The sequence below is a fragment of the Acanthopagrus latus genome, chromosome 8 (assembly GCF_904848185.1).
Source record: "Acanthopagrus latus isolate v.2019 chromosome 8, fAcaLat1.1, whole genome shotgun sequence".
Taxonomy (NCBI): Eukaryota; Metazoa; Chordata; class Actinopteri; order Spariformes; family Sparidae; genus Acanthopagrus; species Acanthopagrus latus.
The window spans coordinates 25,201,930-25,222,992 of record NC_051046.1 but is presented as its reverse complement, the minus strand read 5'-3'; the positions used below and the strand labels follow the sequence as shown (position 1 = coordinate 25,222,992).

General features: G+C 41.2%; 1 protein-coding gene across 2 annotated transcripts in view; it reads left to right on the top strand.

The window, feature by feature from the left end:
- Nucleotides 1-21,063, top strand: part of LOC119025075 (polypeptide N-acetylgalactosaminyltransferase 18-like) — a 164,469-nt gene that overhangs the window by 91,553 nt on the left and 51,853 nt on the right. For both annotated transcript variants that reach the window (XM_037108398.1, XM_037108399.1), the window contains exons 4-5: nt 4,427-4,613; nt 17,734-17,931. In XM_037108398.1, coding sequence (XP_036964293.1) covers nt 4,427-4,613; nt 17,734-17,931 — 385 coding nt within the window. The remainder of the gene's footprint in view (nt 1-4,426; nt 4,614-17,733; nt 17,932-21,063) is intronic.

The following is a 21,063-nucleotide window of genomic DNA, read 5'->3' as shown; positions in this document are numbered from 1 at the left end:
CTTGCTGGAGCTGAAGTGAGCCTAGTTAATTAAAACGAGCCCACCTCGCTTGAAGTTTCCAAGCCTAGCCTAAGGCTACCAATTTGTGTTCACACATGAAGAGGAGCTTATTTCACTTCATGTTACATGCATGAATTTCACAGCAGGTTTATTTGCCCTGAGCATACAGAGCACCTGACTGAATATTAGCCGCAAGATAGCAAGCAGGAGTGGGCACCCTGGGTGTGTGTGTGTGTCTGTGTGAGGGTTTACCTCAATCAAGTGTCAGCACTCACCAGAGAATCTTCTCTGTTATCCACAAGTGTCTTTTCGTTTTCACATCTCTTCTCTGCGCTTATGTACTCAAAGCAACCTCTCCCTTTATTTTAAATCACTAATCAGTCAATTAAACGTGCATGTCATACAAAAATGTTTTCCAGGAACGGGGAATCTAGCTATGGAGACCAAAACCAAGTCCAACAGTTTGGTCCAGAAAGCGTCTCAAAGTATTTGAATGAGTTGCCATTACATTGATTTTTCTTGTTCTGCTTTTCCTCTCGCAAAACTATTGTGCCAGTGTAATGAATTGAAACTTGGTACTGACACCACATTTATGGTATAATAACTATGACTCCTTCACGTTTGTCCAATGTAAAAATCATTACTTTCCCTCAGTAATTTGGTCTACAAGCTGCAAGAATGTATACAGTGTCCATGAAAGGATTAGAGACCCATATCCCAGAAAGTGATGAGCTGCTTCATACAGTGACAGGGACAACGGTAAATAGTAAATAATAAATAATAGTGAATAGACCAGATGACCAAGATGTTGGTGAGTTCTGATTTTAGTCAGAGTTTGAGATGAAACAGTCGGGTATTAGCTGTTTAAGAGGCATAAAACACAAAACACAATATGGCAAAAATATGCAAAATATGCATGAATGACATGAGGTGAAGATTTGCATCACTTTCTGTCTGAACACACCTTAAGTCCGGCTCAAAAGAAGTACAGCCTGGCACTGAAGCTGACGAGTTAAGTCTGAGACATTTTGAAATAACTATCATACGGATGAACTGACTTACATGGGTGCATCATTAGTGACGAAGACTCTTGAATGTTCCTTCATCCATCGGTTTTCTTAATAATGAGCACTGCAGCTGACTGGGATAGAAAACAAGCAAACACCACTCCTTAGATTGCATAATGTTCCAAAAAGTGACAACATAATAACAGTGTCGAATTCCCTTTTTTAATTTCCCCACGTGGTTAACAATTATGTACAACATGCTGATCCTAACAGCTGTTAACATGGGGTTTTAGACAATATTCAAATACCATTTGATTATTTCAGCGTCAATCTGTTCTCCACTGAGGATCTTTTAACCATCCTGCGGTCAGACAGAGCCCAGCAGCTCTCTTATGAAGGTTTTTAATAGACAGAAGGCAGACAGCTCTCCTGTTGCTCAGGCAGTCGGCTACATTTGAGTAAAGACATGTTTCACAGCGTGGACCAGACGCCTGGAAATTAATTGGGTGACTGGAGTCGCGCTTGATGTAATGGCTGTATTTTTTCATATATATGGAGGTAATCTCACATGTACGGGGGAACACAGCAAGGTGCTCTTCAAATACCCCCAACTCCAGCTTTAAATGAGCCCATCTTTCTTCCAGGTCAACTGCAAACTGTGGCTCATTAAAGGAAAACAGAGTGACTGGAGAATCCAGGCTGATGGTAATAATGAATAGAAAGGGGAAGGCAGCAGCCGTAGCCTGCAGGCAGGATTACAGCACAGAGAAATCACGACGAGGAAATGAAGATGTTTGCTGTTCCACTGTGGGCAGCCTGTGTGTGTGTGTGTGTGCGTGTGTGTGTGTGTGTGTGTGTGTGTGTGTGTGTGTGTGTGTGTGTGTGTGCGCCTGAATCTGTCTATCTACCTGTATGTGTGCAAGGCATTCAAGAAATCACTAGAGAAAGAAAGAACCAAAGACAGAATCCCATATCTTAACAAAGACTGTACCATGTCTGTGGCTCAATTATCTAACTGCATTCTGTTTTTTTTTTTATTTAGTGTTATGAAGCCTAGAGGCCTCTCACATCATCTGGGAGCATAAGCTAACTGTCTCAATATAGCAAAACAAACATAAAAAACCTGTGTTCAATTATGGAACTAAATGTAGGGATATGTAGTATATATCATGTGGAAATTGTGGGAAATATTGGTTGTTTATTGGTTTTGAACAAATAAGAAGAAGCAGAAGAAGAGCACAAAGAGTGTAGACTAGAGATCTTTTTTTTTTTACTTGCAACACACAGATGTTCTCACTACATGTTCTCTCAGTCATTTCTGATCAGGAAATGTTAGCATGCTTCTAAACTAAGATGAAAACCATGGTAAACATTACACCTGAAAATCTCAGCACATTAGCATCTTCATTGTTGTGGTCACTGTGGCTGTTCTGCTGCAAGCACAGCATCCACACAGCACAGGCATGCTGACATTAGCATTTAGCTCGAAGCAGTGCTGTGTGAAAGAACAGCCTCACGGAGCTGCTAGCCTGGCAGGGAGCTCTTGTTTTCATATATTGCTGTCCTTTTTCTCTTTCAGTCTCCTTTTTTGTGTGTTTCTGTTTCTGTTTTGTGAGTAGCAGGTTACCCCATGATAGAAACATCTCCTTCATAGCCTAAAGAAAGAACTGTCTTTGCTAATTTAGAGACTTTAAAGTCCCACTTGATGTTTGATTCAGCCATGCTCTTTCAACAATTGTAGATTTGCAGTTTTCTTTATTCCCTATTAGTTATGGTAATGTCTTACTGTGGGCAAGGGAGCAAGGAGTCATGAGACATGATTCAAACATGACTGCACTGTATGGCCAAAAGGAATGCAGGAACCTAAGCATTACACATACCGTATTGGTGGTGAACACATCATTCCAAAACCAGGAGCATTCATCTGCTGCTCCAGCCTCCACTCATCTGGTTTTGGGCTTTGCTCCAGATTTACAAACCTGGCTGCAGGGATTTGCTGCCTTTCATCTACAGGAGCATTAGTGAGGTCAGCCACTGATGTTGGCTCACAGTTTCCATTCATATTCATTCCAAAGGTGAAGTCAGGGCTCTGTTCCGAAACTCGTCAAGTTTTTCCACATCAAAACATTTAGCTTTGTGCATGCAGGTCACTGTCACACTGAGAAACAAAAGATAGGACACTGTTGCCTTAAAGTTTGTGAAGTTTCCAGTCACAATGCTTTATATTGTTCCTCAGTAATTACTCATGTTATTAGGGTTATTAAAACTTTAGAAAACACCTTCCAAAGGCACTGAAGGAGTTAAACTTCATAAAAGTTGTATTCCCCATGACAACTGAACTCAACACATTCTCATATACGCATATATCACCATGACCTAACAACAGGACTACTGCAGCATGCCAGCAAAACACATACCTTCATCTTGCGATTCCACTTTGATAAGGTTTGAGGTAGAAATCGTCTTGGTTAGGTTCAGGAAAACAACATGGTTTGTCTTAAAATAACAGTGTTACAGATGTAGCTTCAGTTACAAATGAAACTTGAGTTAAAATAACTTAAAGTTGACTTTCTCTTTTATTGTAGACATAAACAGTGGCCTGCTGGGTGAAAGCCCTGTTCTTGTTTTTGCCTTCCCTCTCCTTCTGTTGGCTTTCTCACCCTTTATACTACTTAGCCTGACTACCTCCTTTGCTGCCTTTATTATTAACGCGGCCACTAGAGGTCGCCGCAAAACAACAAACTTAAATGTATGTAAATGCTCTTTTCACAGTCTTCCCAAATGGTCCTGTAGTTAAGGGTAGGCTGGTAAAATCCTCAGAGAGTGTTAACATGACAATACGGCCCCAGACCGAAAGCACAAGTATTAAGTGTATCTGACATCTAGACTTTGCAGAGCTGTACTCCTTGTTCAACCTATTCCTGCAGAGTCTGTTCAGCACTACACCCTTGCTGCTACACCGCTCTCTGCTGTGGCCTCCATTTCTGATGTATGTAAATTCAGCATGTTTGTCCATTCAGTTTGGGCTCATGCTCAATTACTCTGTGTCCCAGGGTCTGCCAAGGGGTTCAAGAAATGTGAATGTGTACAGTATAATTGCTGCCACATATGGATAATGCCTTAATGAGTTTCCAAACTGAAGAGAAATGTGTCAGTGAAATGTTATTAGAAAGATGGTTCATTCTCCTGCAAAATCAGCAACTTTGAACGTGTGTTTTTGATGTCAATAAAGCTAAATTGAGCACACGCACACACACACACACACACACACACAATCAGGGCACATTTCCTCAGTGCTGTTGAGCCGAGGGACTCTCTGCGCAGCTTTGTCGATAAGATCGATGCTGTTTCAGGCTTCAGCGAGTTTGCATTAACATCAACTCATGTTCATGTTTGTTTGTGTGTCATTCCCCTTCCAGTGGAGCTGAAAGAGCACCTGCAGAGCTTCGTGGACGAGACCAACGCTCAGCACGGCCCGGGCTTCGTCAAGGTGGTCCGCCATGACAAGCAGGAGGGGCTGATCAGGTCCAGAGTGAGCGGGTGGAGGGCCGCGACCGCCCCCGTCGTCGCTCTGTTCGACGCACACGTGGAGTTCAACACCGGATGGTGAGCAGCTGGTTTCACTTCATACTGTGTACTGTGACTACAGCACTGTCTACAGAGAGACTGCAAGTCTACACAACCAGACACCTTTCTCTCATTTCTTTCTTTCTTTCTTTCTTTCTTTCTTTCTTTCTTTCTTTCTTTCTTTCTTGATTTATTTAAAGGGACAGTGAACATTAATCCTAAATGTCACCATTTGATTTAAGATTATGATATAGGTATGTTTCTATTTCTAAATAAGAGCATAATGCTATATTATAAAGAAATAATAAAGGTGGAGGCTATTCTGTAGTCTGGTGATATGGCAATGGATATTTGTTTCGTCAGAAGGCCTCAGGGTGAACAACTGATTTTTAGCTTCAAGCAAATATGTAGTCCCTTTGCAGGTACAAGCCAGTACAAGAGAACAAGAGAAATTGCAGAGTAACAAACACTACAGAGTAAAAATAACACCTCAGGTTAAACACAAAAAAAAGGAAAATATAAAACACACAGTACAAAACTACAGACAGAAGTACATCACAAATGTATGCTTGTCTCGCAGAGCTGAGTAGCTTTTAACAGAGTTTTTTGAAGTTGGATTTGAAAGTGCTGATAGAAGTGCAGCCTCCTCACATCGTCAGGAAGGGTGCTTTTTTTTTTTTTATCGATCTGTAGCTGCAGCTGTTGTGGAGAGTGGTCTGGTATGAACTGGAGTTGAGGATGTTCTGCAAGAATCTCATAGAACCGGCTGAGTGAGCATATATAAATTGTATAAAACGGACAGAAGTTTTAAAATCATCCAAAAATCTCAAACTATGGAAAGTGTATTCCTCTCGTACCCTGCAGTGATGGAAGATGCATGAAGTTTTTAGAGTTAGTTTGGAGACTAAGGTCCTAAGAGGTCAAATCCAAGACCCCAGCCTCTGTGCTTTGCTGTTGTCTAAAAACAATTTTTAAAAAATACATTAATGAGCCACACCCTTGACGATGACAGGCCCCATAAGGACACACATGTTGTAGTTTTGTTGACTAAATCACATATTGATTGATTGACTATTGATTTCAAGGTCAGAAAATCAGAAGTGTAGTGAGAGTTATATGTTGGTTTTGGCTTTGACGTTGGATTGATTGACAATATCAGAAATATAGAATATTGACTATATTATATTGAATATTTCATCAAGATACAATATTATATCAATTCTTTGGACAACGATGTGATATTTGCTGACAAAGGCTGCCACGATACAATTTTGATTTGATTCAATACAGGGGCCTGCAACCGATGATCGATGAGATTATATCATATGCCCATTTAACAGTTTTATTACTGAACTCAGTGGAAACATTATCTCATCAGTGGTTCCAGGCATTTAAATGGAAACAGTGATTCCAATAAAACAAGAGCCCTGTTTAGAAAGGAGCTGTGTATGGACAGAAGCTGTGACACAGACAGATGATTGGAATTTCAAAATAAAGGCATATCTTTTGGATGGCAGTAATATGAATTAGTGTTTTCACTTTGCATGCTGTCGATGCTTTTGGATCATTGAATCAATATATTGTTCCAGATCAATGTATTGATCATTAAACATTAAAAAGAAAACTCCCCTCCCTTCTCTTTTCTCTATCTGGTCATGTTAATACTGTAGGTGTGTATTTGTGTTTGTGAGTCTGTGTATGTGTGTGTGTGTGTGTGTGTGTGTGTGTGTGTGTGTGTGTGTGTGTGTGTGTGTGTGTGTGTGTGTGTGTGTGCGTGTGCATGTGTGTGAGTGCCTTTTTGATCCATTCTTTTTGGGCAAGTAAGTCGCGTCTCCACACTACAGTGCATCGGATGTTGTGCAAAGCTGCAGGTGTCCTGTCCTCCCAGTCTTGTGCTGCTGTAATGATACAGCCTGCTGCCCGCTCTGTCTGTGCTGGGCCAAAGAAGAACAGAACACAAAGATGAGGTATTGAAAGTGAGCATTTATCCAGCAGCCACTTTCTTTGAAAGGTCGCTGATTGAATCAGAAAGAGAGGCATCATTTCTCTGTGTGGGCATTTATTTCTCCTCAGGACACATCAGTTCATCAGGCAGAAGAGTGGTGGAGTATTTGAACAGTGAACGGCACAAAACAGTCTATTTATAAGCTGCTCCATGAAGGGATCATTCAATTCTCCCAGTCTTTTGAGCACTATTGAGAAGTGATGTAGCTGTAACCCATTTTCCTGTAAATCCACTGTTCAGACAGGTGCACACGCTCAGCTCCGTAGAGCCGCAGAGGCAGCTGTGGCATATTTATTAGCGTTTTGGATCACAGAGTAAGTTGATTACGTGAAAGGCTGGCAATGCAGTGATTCAATTCCAGACTTCCTGTTGTGCAAAAGGTAAGTCGAGGTGGTTTATGTATTTGTGGACCAGGAAGGCCTAATTAATCCTGCAGTCCTGTGGTTGTTCTCTTTGATTGCCTTACCTCTGGATAACAGCCCGCATCAGAAAAAACACTCCAGATCCAAGCGTGGTAGATGTTCATTAAACTGAGATCTGGACAGCCATTTAGCCACTTTAACAACATTTAACAGTTGACACGAGCTATTTATACTGCTGCTAGAAAAAGAACCCAACTATTTTTCATCTTAACCTCAAGCGATATTAAGCCGGGCTTTATTTTGTTTTCAGGTCTTGTGCTCATTCAATGCGACATTAGAGATCAAAATGTCTTTTTGTGTGTTTCCTGCACAGTTTAATAGCCTTGTGGTTATTAGGAGAGAATTAGCAAGCGTACCTGGATCAAGTAGAGTGAAGTGATTGCAGCATTGTAATTCATTGCAAATAATCCTCGCGTGTTAGGAATTATGAATAAGAACAGAGTGGTTTAACGGCTCAATGAGCGGGTTAGCACGATACATCCAGGTCTCATCTGCTGTTATTCTGCTCCATGGGCTTTTCAGCTTCTTTGCCTTTGAGCAGGCTCAGGTGTGTTTGTGTGCGTTTTTCAGAAATTGAAACCGAGAGAAAAACACTATATTAACTTCATTACAATATATTCATTCATAATCATGAATTATTAATCATAATCATTCATTGTACCTTAGAAATCAACTATTTTCTAAATGGTTTTCACTTTGTTTGTGGCAGCAGTTGCTGAAATAAAACATGCACATCGCGCTGCACAGCACCATCCATAATAACACAAATAATAACCTGAAATGTTTCTTTCATCAGAGTGGATGTTGTGTTGAACAGGCTGCTCTTATCTGTGATGAATTTACTGTTTTGCTGTACTCTGAAGAGTGATGGCTGTTCAAAATTTCAGTGGACAGTCCAATCTTCTGTGGAGTGCTGCAACAGAGACGGCACACTGTGACTCATGTGGGTTAATCAATCCTGGACTAAATCAGATGTCTATGTTAATGTTTATGCCAGAATGCACCTTCTCGTTATTGTAACGACACCATGAACAAAACTCAGGCAGTGTTTGTGACTAGCTTATCAGCTGACACTTTGGTGTGAGACTTGGTAACATGTTTTCATTCAGACGGACCACTACTCAATCGTCATTACTTCATTGTTATATGAATATTCAGTACTCATGAGTCAGACCACACCCATCTTTCTATTCGCCCTTTGAGCCCAAATACACACCTGTAGTTTCACGACTCCATTAAACTAAATGTGGACCAGGGCTGTAAAGTACAACTACTTTTGGCCCCTTTGCTTGGTCCATGTGAATTTTGAACTTTCAAAACTGAATTTTGATCTAAACTGACACACTGACAAATAAACACCTGGCCAAACGCATAGCCTCCTCTGTGATTCCCGCTCCAAACGGTGTCTCCAGGAACACATTTTGCCATGATGACACACACACACACACACACACACACACACACACACACACACACACACACACACACACACACACGCACACAAACACACATGCGCACACACACACACACACACAAACACACGCGCGCGCACACACACACACACACACACACACACACACACACACACAGTCACACAGAATCGCAAGCTGAAAACAATAGCCAATGCTGTCACGGCTGGTAAAGAGCGCATATGTCTTAATTTAGAGCATCTTTATCACACACACTGACTACAACTCTTACCTGTGCCCATGTGTGCCATCACACACACAGAAAACACAACCGTTACTGAGTTAAAATGGGAAGGAGGGGTACAACTATGGCTCGCCAGAATCTTCTTGGGGATGTTGTTTTCACTCTCATCAATCCAGATTGGTTTCAGAAACATGTAGGGGAGAACACAAGCAGCCAGTCGCAGTTCTTGCAGCGGAATCTCATATCGGATCTCTGTTGATGTCGCAGCCCCAACTTGTAGTTTATGAGGGGGAGCGCTTCAGCTATTTTGTGGCCTATGGCATAACCCTAGAGCCTATACACACATAGGAGCTGAACAGTATGTACGACGAAGCCCCTTCATGCATAAGTCCATTTTTACAACTTGATGACACGACTTCATATCCCACCAGGAGCGCTACAGAAACAGAGCGTCGTGCCTGCCTGATGTTGCTGACTGGCCGAGACTTGCTCCTACAGTGGATGAGTAGGCTAGTTAAATCTTTTCATTATTTGTCTGCTTTAAGACTGACCATTATCGGTATTTCCATTTGTTGTGCAAGGTAACCTGAAGTCAATATTTAGCAAAGGTTACTATTTTATCTTTCACATCCTTCCACCATACATAAACCAGCTTAGACCGGAGCGTTCACATTTGGACGACTTATTTCCTCTCTACAGCAGATTGAGATAATTAGTTTGGAGTTTCTTGTTGCATTCACTTGCATTTTAATGAGGACACATTAAGTCATTTTGTAGCTCTCAATCCCCACCTCCATATTAAAACCAATCATGTGCCATTTCTCACCATACTCGTCAAGACAAGTGCGTTGACACCCGGTGGAAATGTTTCCTAATCGTTCCGCTAAGTACTGTGTGTACTGGGAGCAGTAGCTAATTGCCGGGCTCATTAGCATAGCCGGCAACGTTAAAATCCGTCACGGCGATGAGACTGAGGGTCATGACACATTATGATAACTTCTCCTCCGACACAAATCGACCGCTGTTTTCTTTTAAACGCGCGTTTTATGTCAGTCTCCCCGAGCTGCAGACACTTCATCACTCCAGGGTCCCGTCTTTAAAAACACTCAGATACAACAGCTCCGCTCTGTACCTGTTAATCATTTTGACAGCTTGAAAAATCTCACAAGCGCACACACACGCACTGCATTACGTCCAAGTTGGTTCCAAAATAACCTTCTATGCTGCTGTGTTCCAGCTTAGGCAAGAGGCACTTGCAAGGTTCTTCACCCCCCCTACTTCTCCACACACTCAAACCCATCTTCCTCTCTCTCTCTCTCTCTCTCTCTCTCTCTCTCTCTCTCTCTCTCTCGCTTGCTCGCTCTCTCTCTACACACACACACACACACAAAAACCCACCACATAACCCTCCCACATATTGCCACAGAGGGGGTATTGGTCTATGACTAATGAATTCATTCTTGGCAGAGATACAAAAGAGCTCAGCTGGAGATAAACACTTTTTTCTTTCTGCTACTTTCTACAGTTTCTTTAAACACACACACACACACACACACACACACACACACACACACACACACACACACACACACACACACATCCACAAACGTTTTTATGGTCTTGGTCTTGGGGCTACATTGCTGTGACAAGTTGATGTTGTGTTTGTGCCAGTGTTATTACCACGTCGCTGTAACACATCTAATTTCACACTTAGTAATCAACAAATTGTGTACATGCCTCTCAATCCCCTGCTTTCGTTTTTCTTTCTTCTTCTCTCCCTTTCTTTTGTCTTCCTTCATTGACACTCCCCTGTTAATCCTCCTGCCTCTGTGCGCCTTCCTTCAGCTCTGAAACTCACCCGCCCCGTGTAATATTTTGCAGAAATTGAGAAATGACTGTATAATTACCATCGAAGGGTTGACTCCTTGATCTACATAATTGTCTCCACCATACATTGCAATTATCTGCAATGTTGACTATTTTGAGTCGAAAACAAGTAATAATAGGGTGTTTCTATGTTCCAGAGATTGACTGTTATCACAATAATCCTCAATCATCTCCGCCTACAGTAAAAAGTGCTAGCCGTCTCTGTGTACATGGAGAACGCCTAAATAATGTAACAGAATAGTTGCCCACAAAAACTCCTCCAGTCTCACCACTCATGATTCTCTTCTCGTCCATTTAGCCGCAAGTACTTTGATTGTCACATGTGATGAAAAGTTGGTGCTGAGGCCGTTGCTGGCAGTGCAGCAACATACAGACACCTGTGCTGAATGCTAACCTTTGCCAAACTCACGTCATGAATGTGTTGTTTATGTGATAGGTCAAATATCTTGATGTGGGGTTGCGTGAGGTTCTTATCCCTGGTCAGTGTATTACCTGCAGTAGATGACCATCAGTGGAGGAGCAGCGGGTTGCATCGACAGGGAAGCAAAGCATAGTACTGCGAAACAGAACAGTAAGCAAAAAGTATTTTAACCACCTACACAGTTCCCTGACTAGGGATAAATACATCATGCAACCCCACATCAAAAGACCCCAACTATCACTTTGACCTCATTTTTGTGTGAAAGGTAGAGAGTTGAATGAGGACAGGTGGTTCTGGGGAGCAGCGCTGTTGGGTGCTGTTATAATGCCAAAATGAGCACCCCGGCTGTGGCAAGCACCACTGTGTAGATAATAACTGACCTTAGATTGGTTCAGGCTCGAGAAGTACAGTTGGTCAGGGAAAGCCAATCAGAGGCCTGCTGAGAGAGCTCTAGTTAGATAATGTTGGGTCTGTGAGTGTGACTGGCCGGCTGGCTAACAAGCAACTGCGCAGGTGCCACCAATGTTGGCATGTTTCTCTGCTACGGGAACAAAAAACGGTGATTTGCTGCAGCCTGGTGAGTTTGCAGTGCCAGTTAGAATCATAGCTAGGTAAACATTAGCATTTAGCAGATGCCCGAAAGGGTATAGCCAATCAAGGGAAGTGTCCACTGAGTGACTTTAGTCCCTCCTGTATGATACTTGCCAAGCGCCAAGCTAGTTAGCAACTAGCTGAGGAACACAGGTGAACATTTAGCGGGTAAAGAGCCACAATATTTACTGAGGAGTGGGTGGAGACCAAATCAGAGCTTTAACAAAAGTGCACTGGACTTACATTGAGTCAGGTGGCCAGAGACATGTCTCCAAATAAATGCTAATGCTGGTCTAACCCTGGTGCAACACTGGATAAGTAAGTAGGCACCTAAATAGCATAACAACCTAATGTGTTAATGCTTATGACTTGTTATGCATGACAAGAGTGTTCCCAAAATCAATTAATGCAGGTTCAATTGGCAGACAAATTGGTATGACCACACAGATGAATCAAACCTGGACGGTTGCTGCTAGGTTCTTATTTTAACTATGACTTAATCCAATCGTCCATTCTGCCTAAAACCTTTTGAAATCTTTATCAGTTTTGAATTACTGATACCAATTCTCTGAGATTTAGCAAGCCCTCCCACCATGTGGTTCAGGTCACCCATCACACTTTAGTTTTAAGCTGTGAGATTTGCTCTCGGCTGGACGCCTCACTGTGTGAACTCTTTAAACATTACCTTGACTAGTCGAAGACTCTCTGATGTTGAGGTTACACTAATTGGGTGGCAACCTAGTTTTAGTTTTTCTTCCAGTATCTGGGTGGTTTCACTGTTTGTATTTATTTATGTATTTCCATGTTGATGTGTGTTTATAGAATCGCGCAAAGTAAGCCAGAGGCGAGGTTCACCTTCTAACGAACAATCAGTGTGCAGGATAAAAGAGTCGGTCCTCCTCTCTGATGTTGCTGCTTTGTGATGTGATTATCATATAGCTCTGCGGGGCAGAGCGGATAAAACATGAATGATGGCGAGGTACAATGCCTCATTTGTGTTTTATATCTCATGGGAAAGTCAAGTTTAGTTTGCATTTAAATGACTGCCAAAGGCAGTTTTTCCACAGATAAAGAATGTAAAGATTTTATCCTTGTCTCACCAGTCAGCCACCATGTCTCCTCTAGTCAGTCGTATCATTTTGAAACAGATGAATAGTCGTTTTCTTCAGTGATGTGCTCTTTTTTCAATAATAATGCCGTCATTTTGATTTGTGTGCACGATTCTGTCACATCGCTTTTGTCCAAATCCTGAACCTCTGTCATACTATAAAGTTCTTGAAACTGTATTTTCTCATTTGGTTTTTCTCTCAAGTAACAGCAAGAACACACTAGTTTTAGCCAAAGTTGGAGGAATTTTGGTCATTTCACATGAAAGTTTCCTTTATTTCTGTTGTTTCTCGCTCCCTCTATTCTTCTCTCTACTTCTTACAAGTTTACAAAGGGCCAGTTATAAGGCACATTTCTGGGTTTTACATATTCATATACATGAAAATACATCTGATATTCTGTTTAGAAGACTATCTACCAGGGTTTGTGTTATTTTTTTTTATCATAACATATAGTACATGCCTGTTTACCAGGGAGGAGAGAGACAGATCACACATACTGTATATGATGTTAGGAAGTGTTAACAGTAACACAATAAAGGATATCCATCTTCAACAAGCAGCCAAAACCACAGCATGCATGAAGTCATTAGTCAAGTAGTGTTAAGCCCAGTGGTGAAATGTACTAAAGTGAATTTTGTGGTACTTTTACTTTACTTAAGTATTTCTGCTTGCCTCTGCGTTGTACTTCCACTCCATTGCATTGTAAAATTGTACTTTTTACACATTACATTAAATTTGATAGCTTCAGTAACTAGTTTCTTTGCAGACTGCACGCTGCATCTGAGCCAAAGCTGTAACTCCATTTATTTTATCAGCAATCTAATTGAAAATGAGGTTCTCCATAATCTCAAGACGGCAGAACAAAGCTGAATAGAGGTCTGAGTATCAGATCCCATATTCACGCATGTAAATGCACTGTGTGATTGACTTTTCTTGCACTTTTGGTATGTAAGCACATTAATTGCCAGAAAACTACTTCTGTACTTAAATACATGAAGACTCTTAATCAAGAACTATTTGAATGGATGACTTTCATAATTACCAAAGCAATGGTTAGTTATAGTAGTAGCTTAGCTAAAACTAAGTTTAGTTCAGTTTCTTTACTAAGTTTAACTCAGTGCTTGTCGAGTCTGATCTTAGTTCTGTTGGTGGACTCAGATACACTCCTGTTTATGGCTGAGATGAATCAGGATTTATCTGAGCTGTTTACCACTTACTCACTTTGAGCTCCTGGAAACTCCCAAACCTGTGAGCAGTCATGTCATTAGTGGCAAGTATGTGTTAAACAGTGGTTTTGACAAGGTGGTTTTGGTATTTATAGCTTTTTTCCTGTTTTGAACGTAACATTAAACATTGTTGATGTCAGTGTCAGGGAGGTTTTTTTGAAATGAGGAAACATATGTAAAACAATGACTTGATAAATCTTGCAGCACCTTTTGGTTTTTCTTCAAGGTAACCAACCAGATCATGGATTAATAATTAAAAGGTTAAATGAGTAAATACGCTTGTTGAATAAAATGAGAATTGAATTTAAAAAAAAAGAGGGATTCTGCAGAGTTGGTAGCATTTAATGAAATACAAGTTTTCAGAGGCTTTTAAGAAAAACACGTTTGAGATATACATACGCAGGAGGTCGTTTCTGAAGTACTGTAGCTGTCGTGAAAATCAGTGGCTGCATCGGCGTGGTTCATGTGGTAGATGAAGTGACTCTGAAGCGCTCAACGCTCAGAACCTGAGCTCAAACAAACTGCATTTCTAGCTGTTATCTGTGGTCCACTGTCAAACCACCTGCTCAGTCTCTTTGACATGAAGTGCTCCTCTCCGCTGGTCAGCCCCGCCTGAGGCAACACCTCTGAATCGGCACCACCTCTGTGATTACTGCCCAGGCCGCCGACAAGCCTCTGAGATCTTCAGAGCCGTCGGACAAGCAAGGCCATCATCACAGCCGCAGCCCCGCAGTCTTTGCCTTCAACGTCCGCTGAATCCGCTATTACCTGATCAAGGGCTGTGTCTAGTTTGTAGTCCGGCCTCTACTCATCCCCCATTTGCAGTTCCAGAGGGGCTCTCCATTTGCCCTCTCGACTCCTCATGCTTCAGCCAAACTCCTTTTCGCCAGTGAATTCCAACACAGAAACCACTTTCCCTGTTTTCTCTCAAATTAAATTCAAAACCCTGGGAATGGCTTACAAGGCTAAGCAGGGTACACTCGGATCTCTCCAGGACTTTCCATGCCAGCCAGTCTCTGTGCTTCTGCTCTGCCTCCCTTGAGGAGCCCTGGCAAACACTCTGTCAGACCTTGATTCAGCTCCATCCTGACTCCTCACTGGTGGATTGACCTTCCTAATCCAGTCAGGAGAGCAAACTCATTCGCTGGCTTCCAGTATTGGCTGAAAATCCTTTGTACTTTCTCATTCTGTTTCCTCTCTTTTTCTGCCTTGTTTTCATTTTATTTCTTCTTTTTTCAGGTGATCTTTCTTACTGAAGGTACAGTGTTTTTTTTGTTTGTTTGACTTTTTCTATGCTTGTTTGTGAGCCATACTTTTTTGTGAAGAAAGAAGTTGAAAAGATGTTTTTTTTTCTTGCCAGTAAAGATTTAGTATGTAAGATTTCTGCGTTAAAGAAAGACTAGATCTATTTTTTAATTTTTTTTTTACCCATATACAGACATCATGCCAAACAATGTTAAACCCAAGGAAATCTGTATGTTTTTCTCAAAGAAACAGTGTGTTTAATTTGGTTGGATGTCACTATAACTTGCAGGAGATTGAGTGAGGAAGTTCGGCGGAAGAGCCAAAAAATTAACGTGAATAAAACTTCATCATCACTTGACATGTGTGCCTGTGTCATGTTAGACTTTCAACGGTAGTGACGGATGGTTCATGGTGCGTTCACCACCACCAGCAAGGCTTTACTCAATTAAGACTGACCTCGGCACTCACCAGAGACTCTGGCTCTATTGCTTTCCTTTCCCCCGTAAAATTACGTTCATGAGGTAAAGTACAATTCCACTCCAGCTCCAGGCAGCAGTCAACATTACACTTAAAATAACACCACAGACACCTACAGATTGCTATTGGTTGGACAGGTTAATAATGCAAGTGTAGATGAATCAACTTTTCAGTTAAAAGCTCATCTCTGAGCTCGCCTCCCACTGGTAAACTGCTCTGGAACCGAGCAAAATCTGACATGACTCTGGGTGGTTACTCCTCCACAAGGTCTGTCTCTGCACCCCAGTCTCTCGTCTCACCTGAGCAGCAACCCACCAACACAGGAATGTTGTCTGAAACTAAAACCACGAAAACAGACAGACAGCCAGCATCATAACTCTGGCTTTTGCCAACCTACACATCCAGTGGACTCACCGCAACAATGATATTTTTGACAAATGTATTTTTAGCAGAGCTTTTCCGACAGCATCCAACTGCCAGCTACGGCTCGAGTTGATATGTTCGAACATACAGACGCAAATACTGCCGAATGCCTCACAGACTCAAAGGGGAATTTGAGGAAGGCTCATGCAAACATGCGGGCTCAACAACACAGCTCAACTAAACAAAAGTAATGCTTCAAACAAAACTGTTGCTGACGGTCCCCACTTCCCGTCAGTCGATTTAATGAGCTATCATAGCTTACCAAAAAAGCAAAACAAAACAAAACAAATGTCTTCATTGTGTGCTGTCATATTGGCATGATAAGGAAATAATTGTCCAGTCAGAGCTGAGTATGTGCTGTAAAGTACACGCTCAACACGAATCCACCCACAAGCTTCTGGGGGTTTTTTTTAAAGTTATTTTTTGGGCCTTTATATGGCTTTATTGGTAGGACGGCTTCAGAGATTCACTTTATTACCACAATCATCTCCTTTCACTTTACTCAACTCAGTGTTAAAATAAATGATATATAATATACAGTGCGTATATTACTGAAAGGTATTAATGTTTAACCACCGGAAATATGGTTTTGGGAAACTAACCCATTTGTTGAGAAGAGTATTAAGATCAAATGAAACCATTTGGGCCTTCTATACCACCAGCTCTTAATTCTGCCATGCCGTTGTGCGTCCTTTTCTAACGATTGCAGATGTCTGGCATTAAAGTGTTTTTAGAGATGTCCGTGTTGTTTTCTTTTTCTTTTTTTTTTTTTTGTTCACCCCTTTAACTGTTTAAAATGGGCAGTGTTTAGCTGGTGGAAAAGGGAAAAGGTGATGTCACACAGTGGCTCAGATGTCAGAACAAGTCATTCACTAATCCTATCATGAATGCAGTCTGAATGTTGAAGTGTCCTTGAGAGGGATACCAAAATCTCAATTACTCCAGATGGCTGTTCCATCACTGTTTGAGCGTGTATACGAGCAGGCTGTAACTTGCGTGGTAGCCACCAGTGTGAATGGGTGAAAAGCGGGCGTGTGTTGCGGCGGGTGTGACTCAAGAAGTGCTATCTGAATGTAATTGGCGTTGGTGAGTAGTTGTTTTATCACTTGCAAGAAAATCGGGCCAAACTTCATCCATGAACCACACGACGTTTTTACACTTTATTGTACACTCTTTATAAACAACACTAAAAGATGCTTTGTAACTTTTAATTGTGCTCATGTTGTCGTTTCTATTCAGGTTATAGAGAAGAAGTTATTATTTGGAAAGCAGTTTTCAGGGGCTGTACTGGAGTTTTATTGGTGCTAGATTAATTTTGTATCATATATTTGTGTCAGTTTTTTAAAGAATACTTTGACTTTCATTTCTATGGTTCATTGCTCTTCATTTCTTCATATTAGGGCCAGCAGGTGGAAAAAAAATGTATGGAGCTGGCGGAAGGGGGTAAAAAAAAACAAATGAAAAAATCACAGAAAACGCTATGATTCAAGTTACAAATGTACTAATAACAAACTAGTGCAGATAGTAAAAAGCATTGTTCTGGTGTTATGTCATATATCATATTAAATACTCACACCACACCATATATAGTTAATGGCGTCTAACAAATGTTACTAATGATAATGTGATAACCTATCCTAATGCACTGTAGAGTGTTGTTATCTCCTCTCAAACATACTCTTGTCTCCATCGCCCCACAGGGCAGAACCTATTCTGCAGCGGATAAAGGAGGACCGGACCCGGGTGGTGTCTCCCTCTTTTGACAACATCAAGTACGACACGTTCGAGATCGAGGAGTACCCGCTGTCTGCTCAGGGCTTCGACTGGGAGCTGTGGTGTCGATACCTCAACCCACCAAAGTCCTGGTGGACACAACGCAACCACACGGCCCCGATCAGGTAAACAGAGAAGGGAGCTTAAAGATTTTGTTTGGGCTTAACAAGAGGGAGAGGGATTAAAAAATCATTATGAAAAAAAATGAAAGAGACCCGTCCAATAGTTTTGCTCTGCGGAAGAAAATACCTTGCTGCCATGAAAGAAGGTAGACACCAGGAAATAATCCACAGAGCAGTATTAATTATTAATAAGTTGACGTGCAGCTTATTGAACTTGGTTTGATAAAATCACTCACTAAGCTCATTACTTTTACATTATAATTCCTTGAACACTAATCCCCATGAATAATAATTATGTATGTAAATTATAAGTGCAGTGTTAATATTCTAACCCATGTAAAAGCCAGGGCAATAAATCACAGCCAGAGGCCCATCGAGTGTAACACATGAAAACAGGAGTTTGATCAGAAGCTGTGGGCAGGTACACAGAATTTTAAAAAAGGAAAGCAGAGTGTCAGTACCACAATAACAGCACTAAGAGCCGACCTGCAGTGTCTATCGTCCGCTCTCTGAAACTGACATAATGGTCCAGTTTTTCGATACTGTTTGCCAAGAAAAAAACTGCCAATGTGACGGATAAACACTGCAGAGGCTACAGCGGGAAAAAAAAAAAAAAAAAAGCCCAGCAACGAGAGCAAAATTGCCTACTCACCAATATCTGCAAGAGGATAATTCCTCTGTCTTGGTGGCTCACAGCAAGCAAATCAATGATGCAGTGTTTATGGATCTGGACAAAGACAAGGGGACATAACCTGCTCAATATTGTAATGTCGGAAGATGAATGCTCCCGTTATTTATTTCCTTATCCTTTTTGTGTACTTTTCTTCAGGTGCAATTTTTCACTGGCTTTGTCAAGTTTGTCAAAGCAATGACTCATTTCCAAAGTAGATATGTCTGTACATTTAATTGCATTTCAATTTTCCTGATTCACTGAGAACATGTATCGCTAGTTTGATAAACTAAGATGAGTCCTGTACTATCAGTCAATGTTGGCAGATGCATGAGAGTTTCTGCAAATCACTGATATGTTGCAACACTGGGTTTATGATCTGGTTGAGTTTAGGCACAAAAAACACTGGTTAGATTTAGGAAAAGATTCTGTTTTGGCCTCAAATACCCACTGCCTGGGGTTGCCAGAACTAGAACGGCTGGAATATGTCCCAACGTCCCAAAATAAACAGCCAGTTTTGTCACCACAATCACAGCTGAACAGTTCCCGACTTCTCATCAAAATGATCTATTTATTTTAGCCACTGAAGCAGCTGGAATTTTTCCAGAGGACTCCTTGAAAAGGTGTGACTCATACAAAGATTGAAACACAGACTCATACTGCAGTATACTGCAAGCATGCTGCTTGGCAGCCTTCATCACCACCATCTGATGTATATGCCAGGTCATAAACATGAAATGCGAGTGTGACCTGACACATATTGCAGAAATGTCAATGTGGTGAATATGATACATACACATTTGAACATATCAGTGGTTGGCAAAACCATAAATGCCAACATTTTATGGTCAGAAAGTAGTTTAAAGACCATTATTATTTTCACATTATATTGTTTTCATATAAAATGTATTTCTGAAAAAAAAAAAAAGAAAATGGTTGTAAACAGACAAACCGGTAATATATATATATTGCTACAGGAGTGCTCTGGCCTCTTGGCAGACACTCGAGCTGCTGTGTGGAGTCCAACGTGAGCGCTCAAGTGGAGCGTTGAGGTGCTCTACTAGGATTTGTACACCCCGGTTGCTCATTGTAGCTATTATCCCTCTACAGTACTAAGCTGTTCGTCATGCGCAGTAAGCACAGAGACGTATTAGAGTTACAGATACAGGAATAGACATGGTCATTTCACGGGATAAAACCCAAAGAAAGGGCCAAAAGCCTGCCCAAAGGTCTTATGGTAAGGCAAGGACACTGCATGAGGTGAAATTGAGTCGTACTTTTTTTTTTTGAGTCATAAATCAGTCAAATCTGAACACCCAGACATGAACCAGTACTGATATCATCCTTAAATCTGCTTTAAAAAAAAAGTAGGACGTATCAGAACTGAGAATCATCACTCTTTTACATTATAGGCACAGTGGAAACAGGAACTGTTACCTGCTACAGTGTACTTCCAGTGGTGCCAATTGCTCAAAAGTTTAAAGTACGAGCAGCTACTCCAGCCGAAAAATCGCAGAGATTCACCGTACAAGAGAATCCATCCAGCCAAGATTTGAATTACAGTTGGGCCAATGACAAAGAAACAGCGGGTAATTGCAGCTGTAATTATGACAGGGTTGGGAATTGAAATGACTCAGGTATGTGCTTTTGACAGTACACCCACCTCCTTCTTTCTTTGAGAAAAAAAGAAAAAACTGTCCACACAAGGATTAACACATTTAAAATGAATAAATCTCTATATCATTAATGATGATCTTTTATCTTATTATAATTATTGTGCATCACTCTGTCACGCACTGTCGCTGCGCAAAAACTCAGGGGGGAAAATCGAAACATTGTTAGAGGTAATGTGTTTCCCAGGTGGAATCCAGCATTTAATTTCTACAGACTCTGAGTAGTGGACTTAATATACATCCAGCAGACAAGGAGTGGGGATAAGTGGCACATTCTGATGAGACATCTTATTTAAAAACTAAATTGAGCCCTAAGAAAAAAAAGAAAAGAAAAGAAAAATGGAGTGTCTATTTCTACTGTTGTGTGAAGCTATTTGGCTAAAAACTGGCCCACTCACCTCCGCCCCCTGTCTGAGTCATTTAGTTTCTCCTAGTCCCACCCTACTGTGCTGTGACTGGCTTGTACTCATTCTTCAGTGCCTCCTTATTGGATATTGGTATTTAGGAAAGGTTAAGTAAGGAGGCTGTGGTGGGTGAGAGGGTCAAATACAGGAGACAGGGATGCATGTCCAGCATGTCCAGCTAACAGACAGTGTTCACTTCCTTACTTCACTGCATTTTTTTGTTTGTTCTTGTTTTGGGTTTTTTTGTATATTTTTATACAAAAATGTATTATTAGTCGTTATTATTTTTAGTGGTCGGTAGGCAACAAAACTATCTGGTTAGGTTTAGGAAAAATGTTTTGGGCTTAAATAAGGTTTCAGTTAGGTTTAGGGACCAGAATTACTGGCA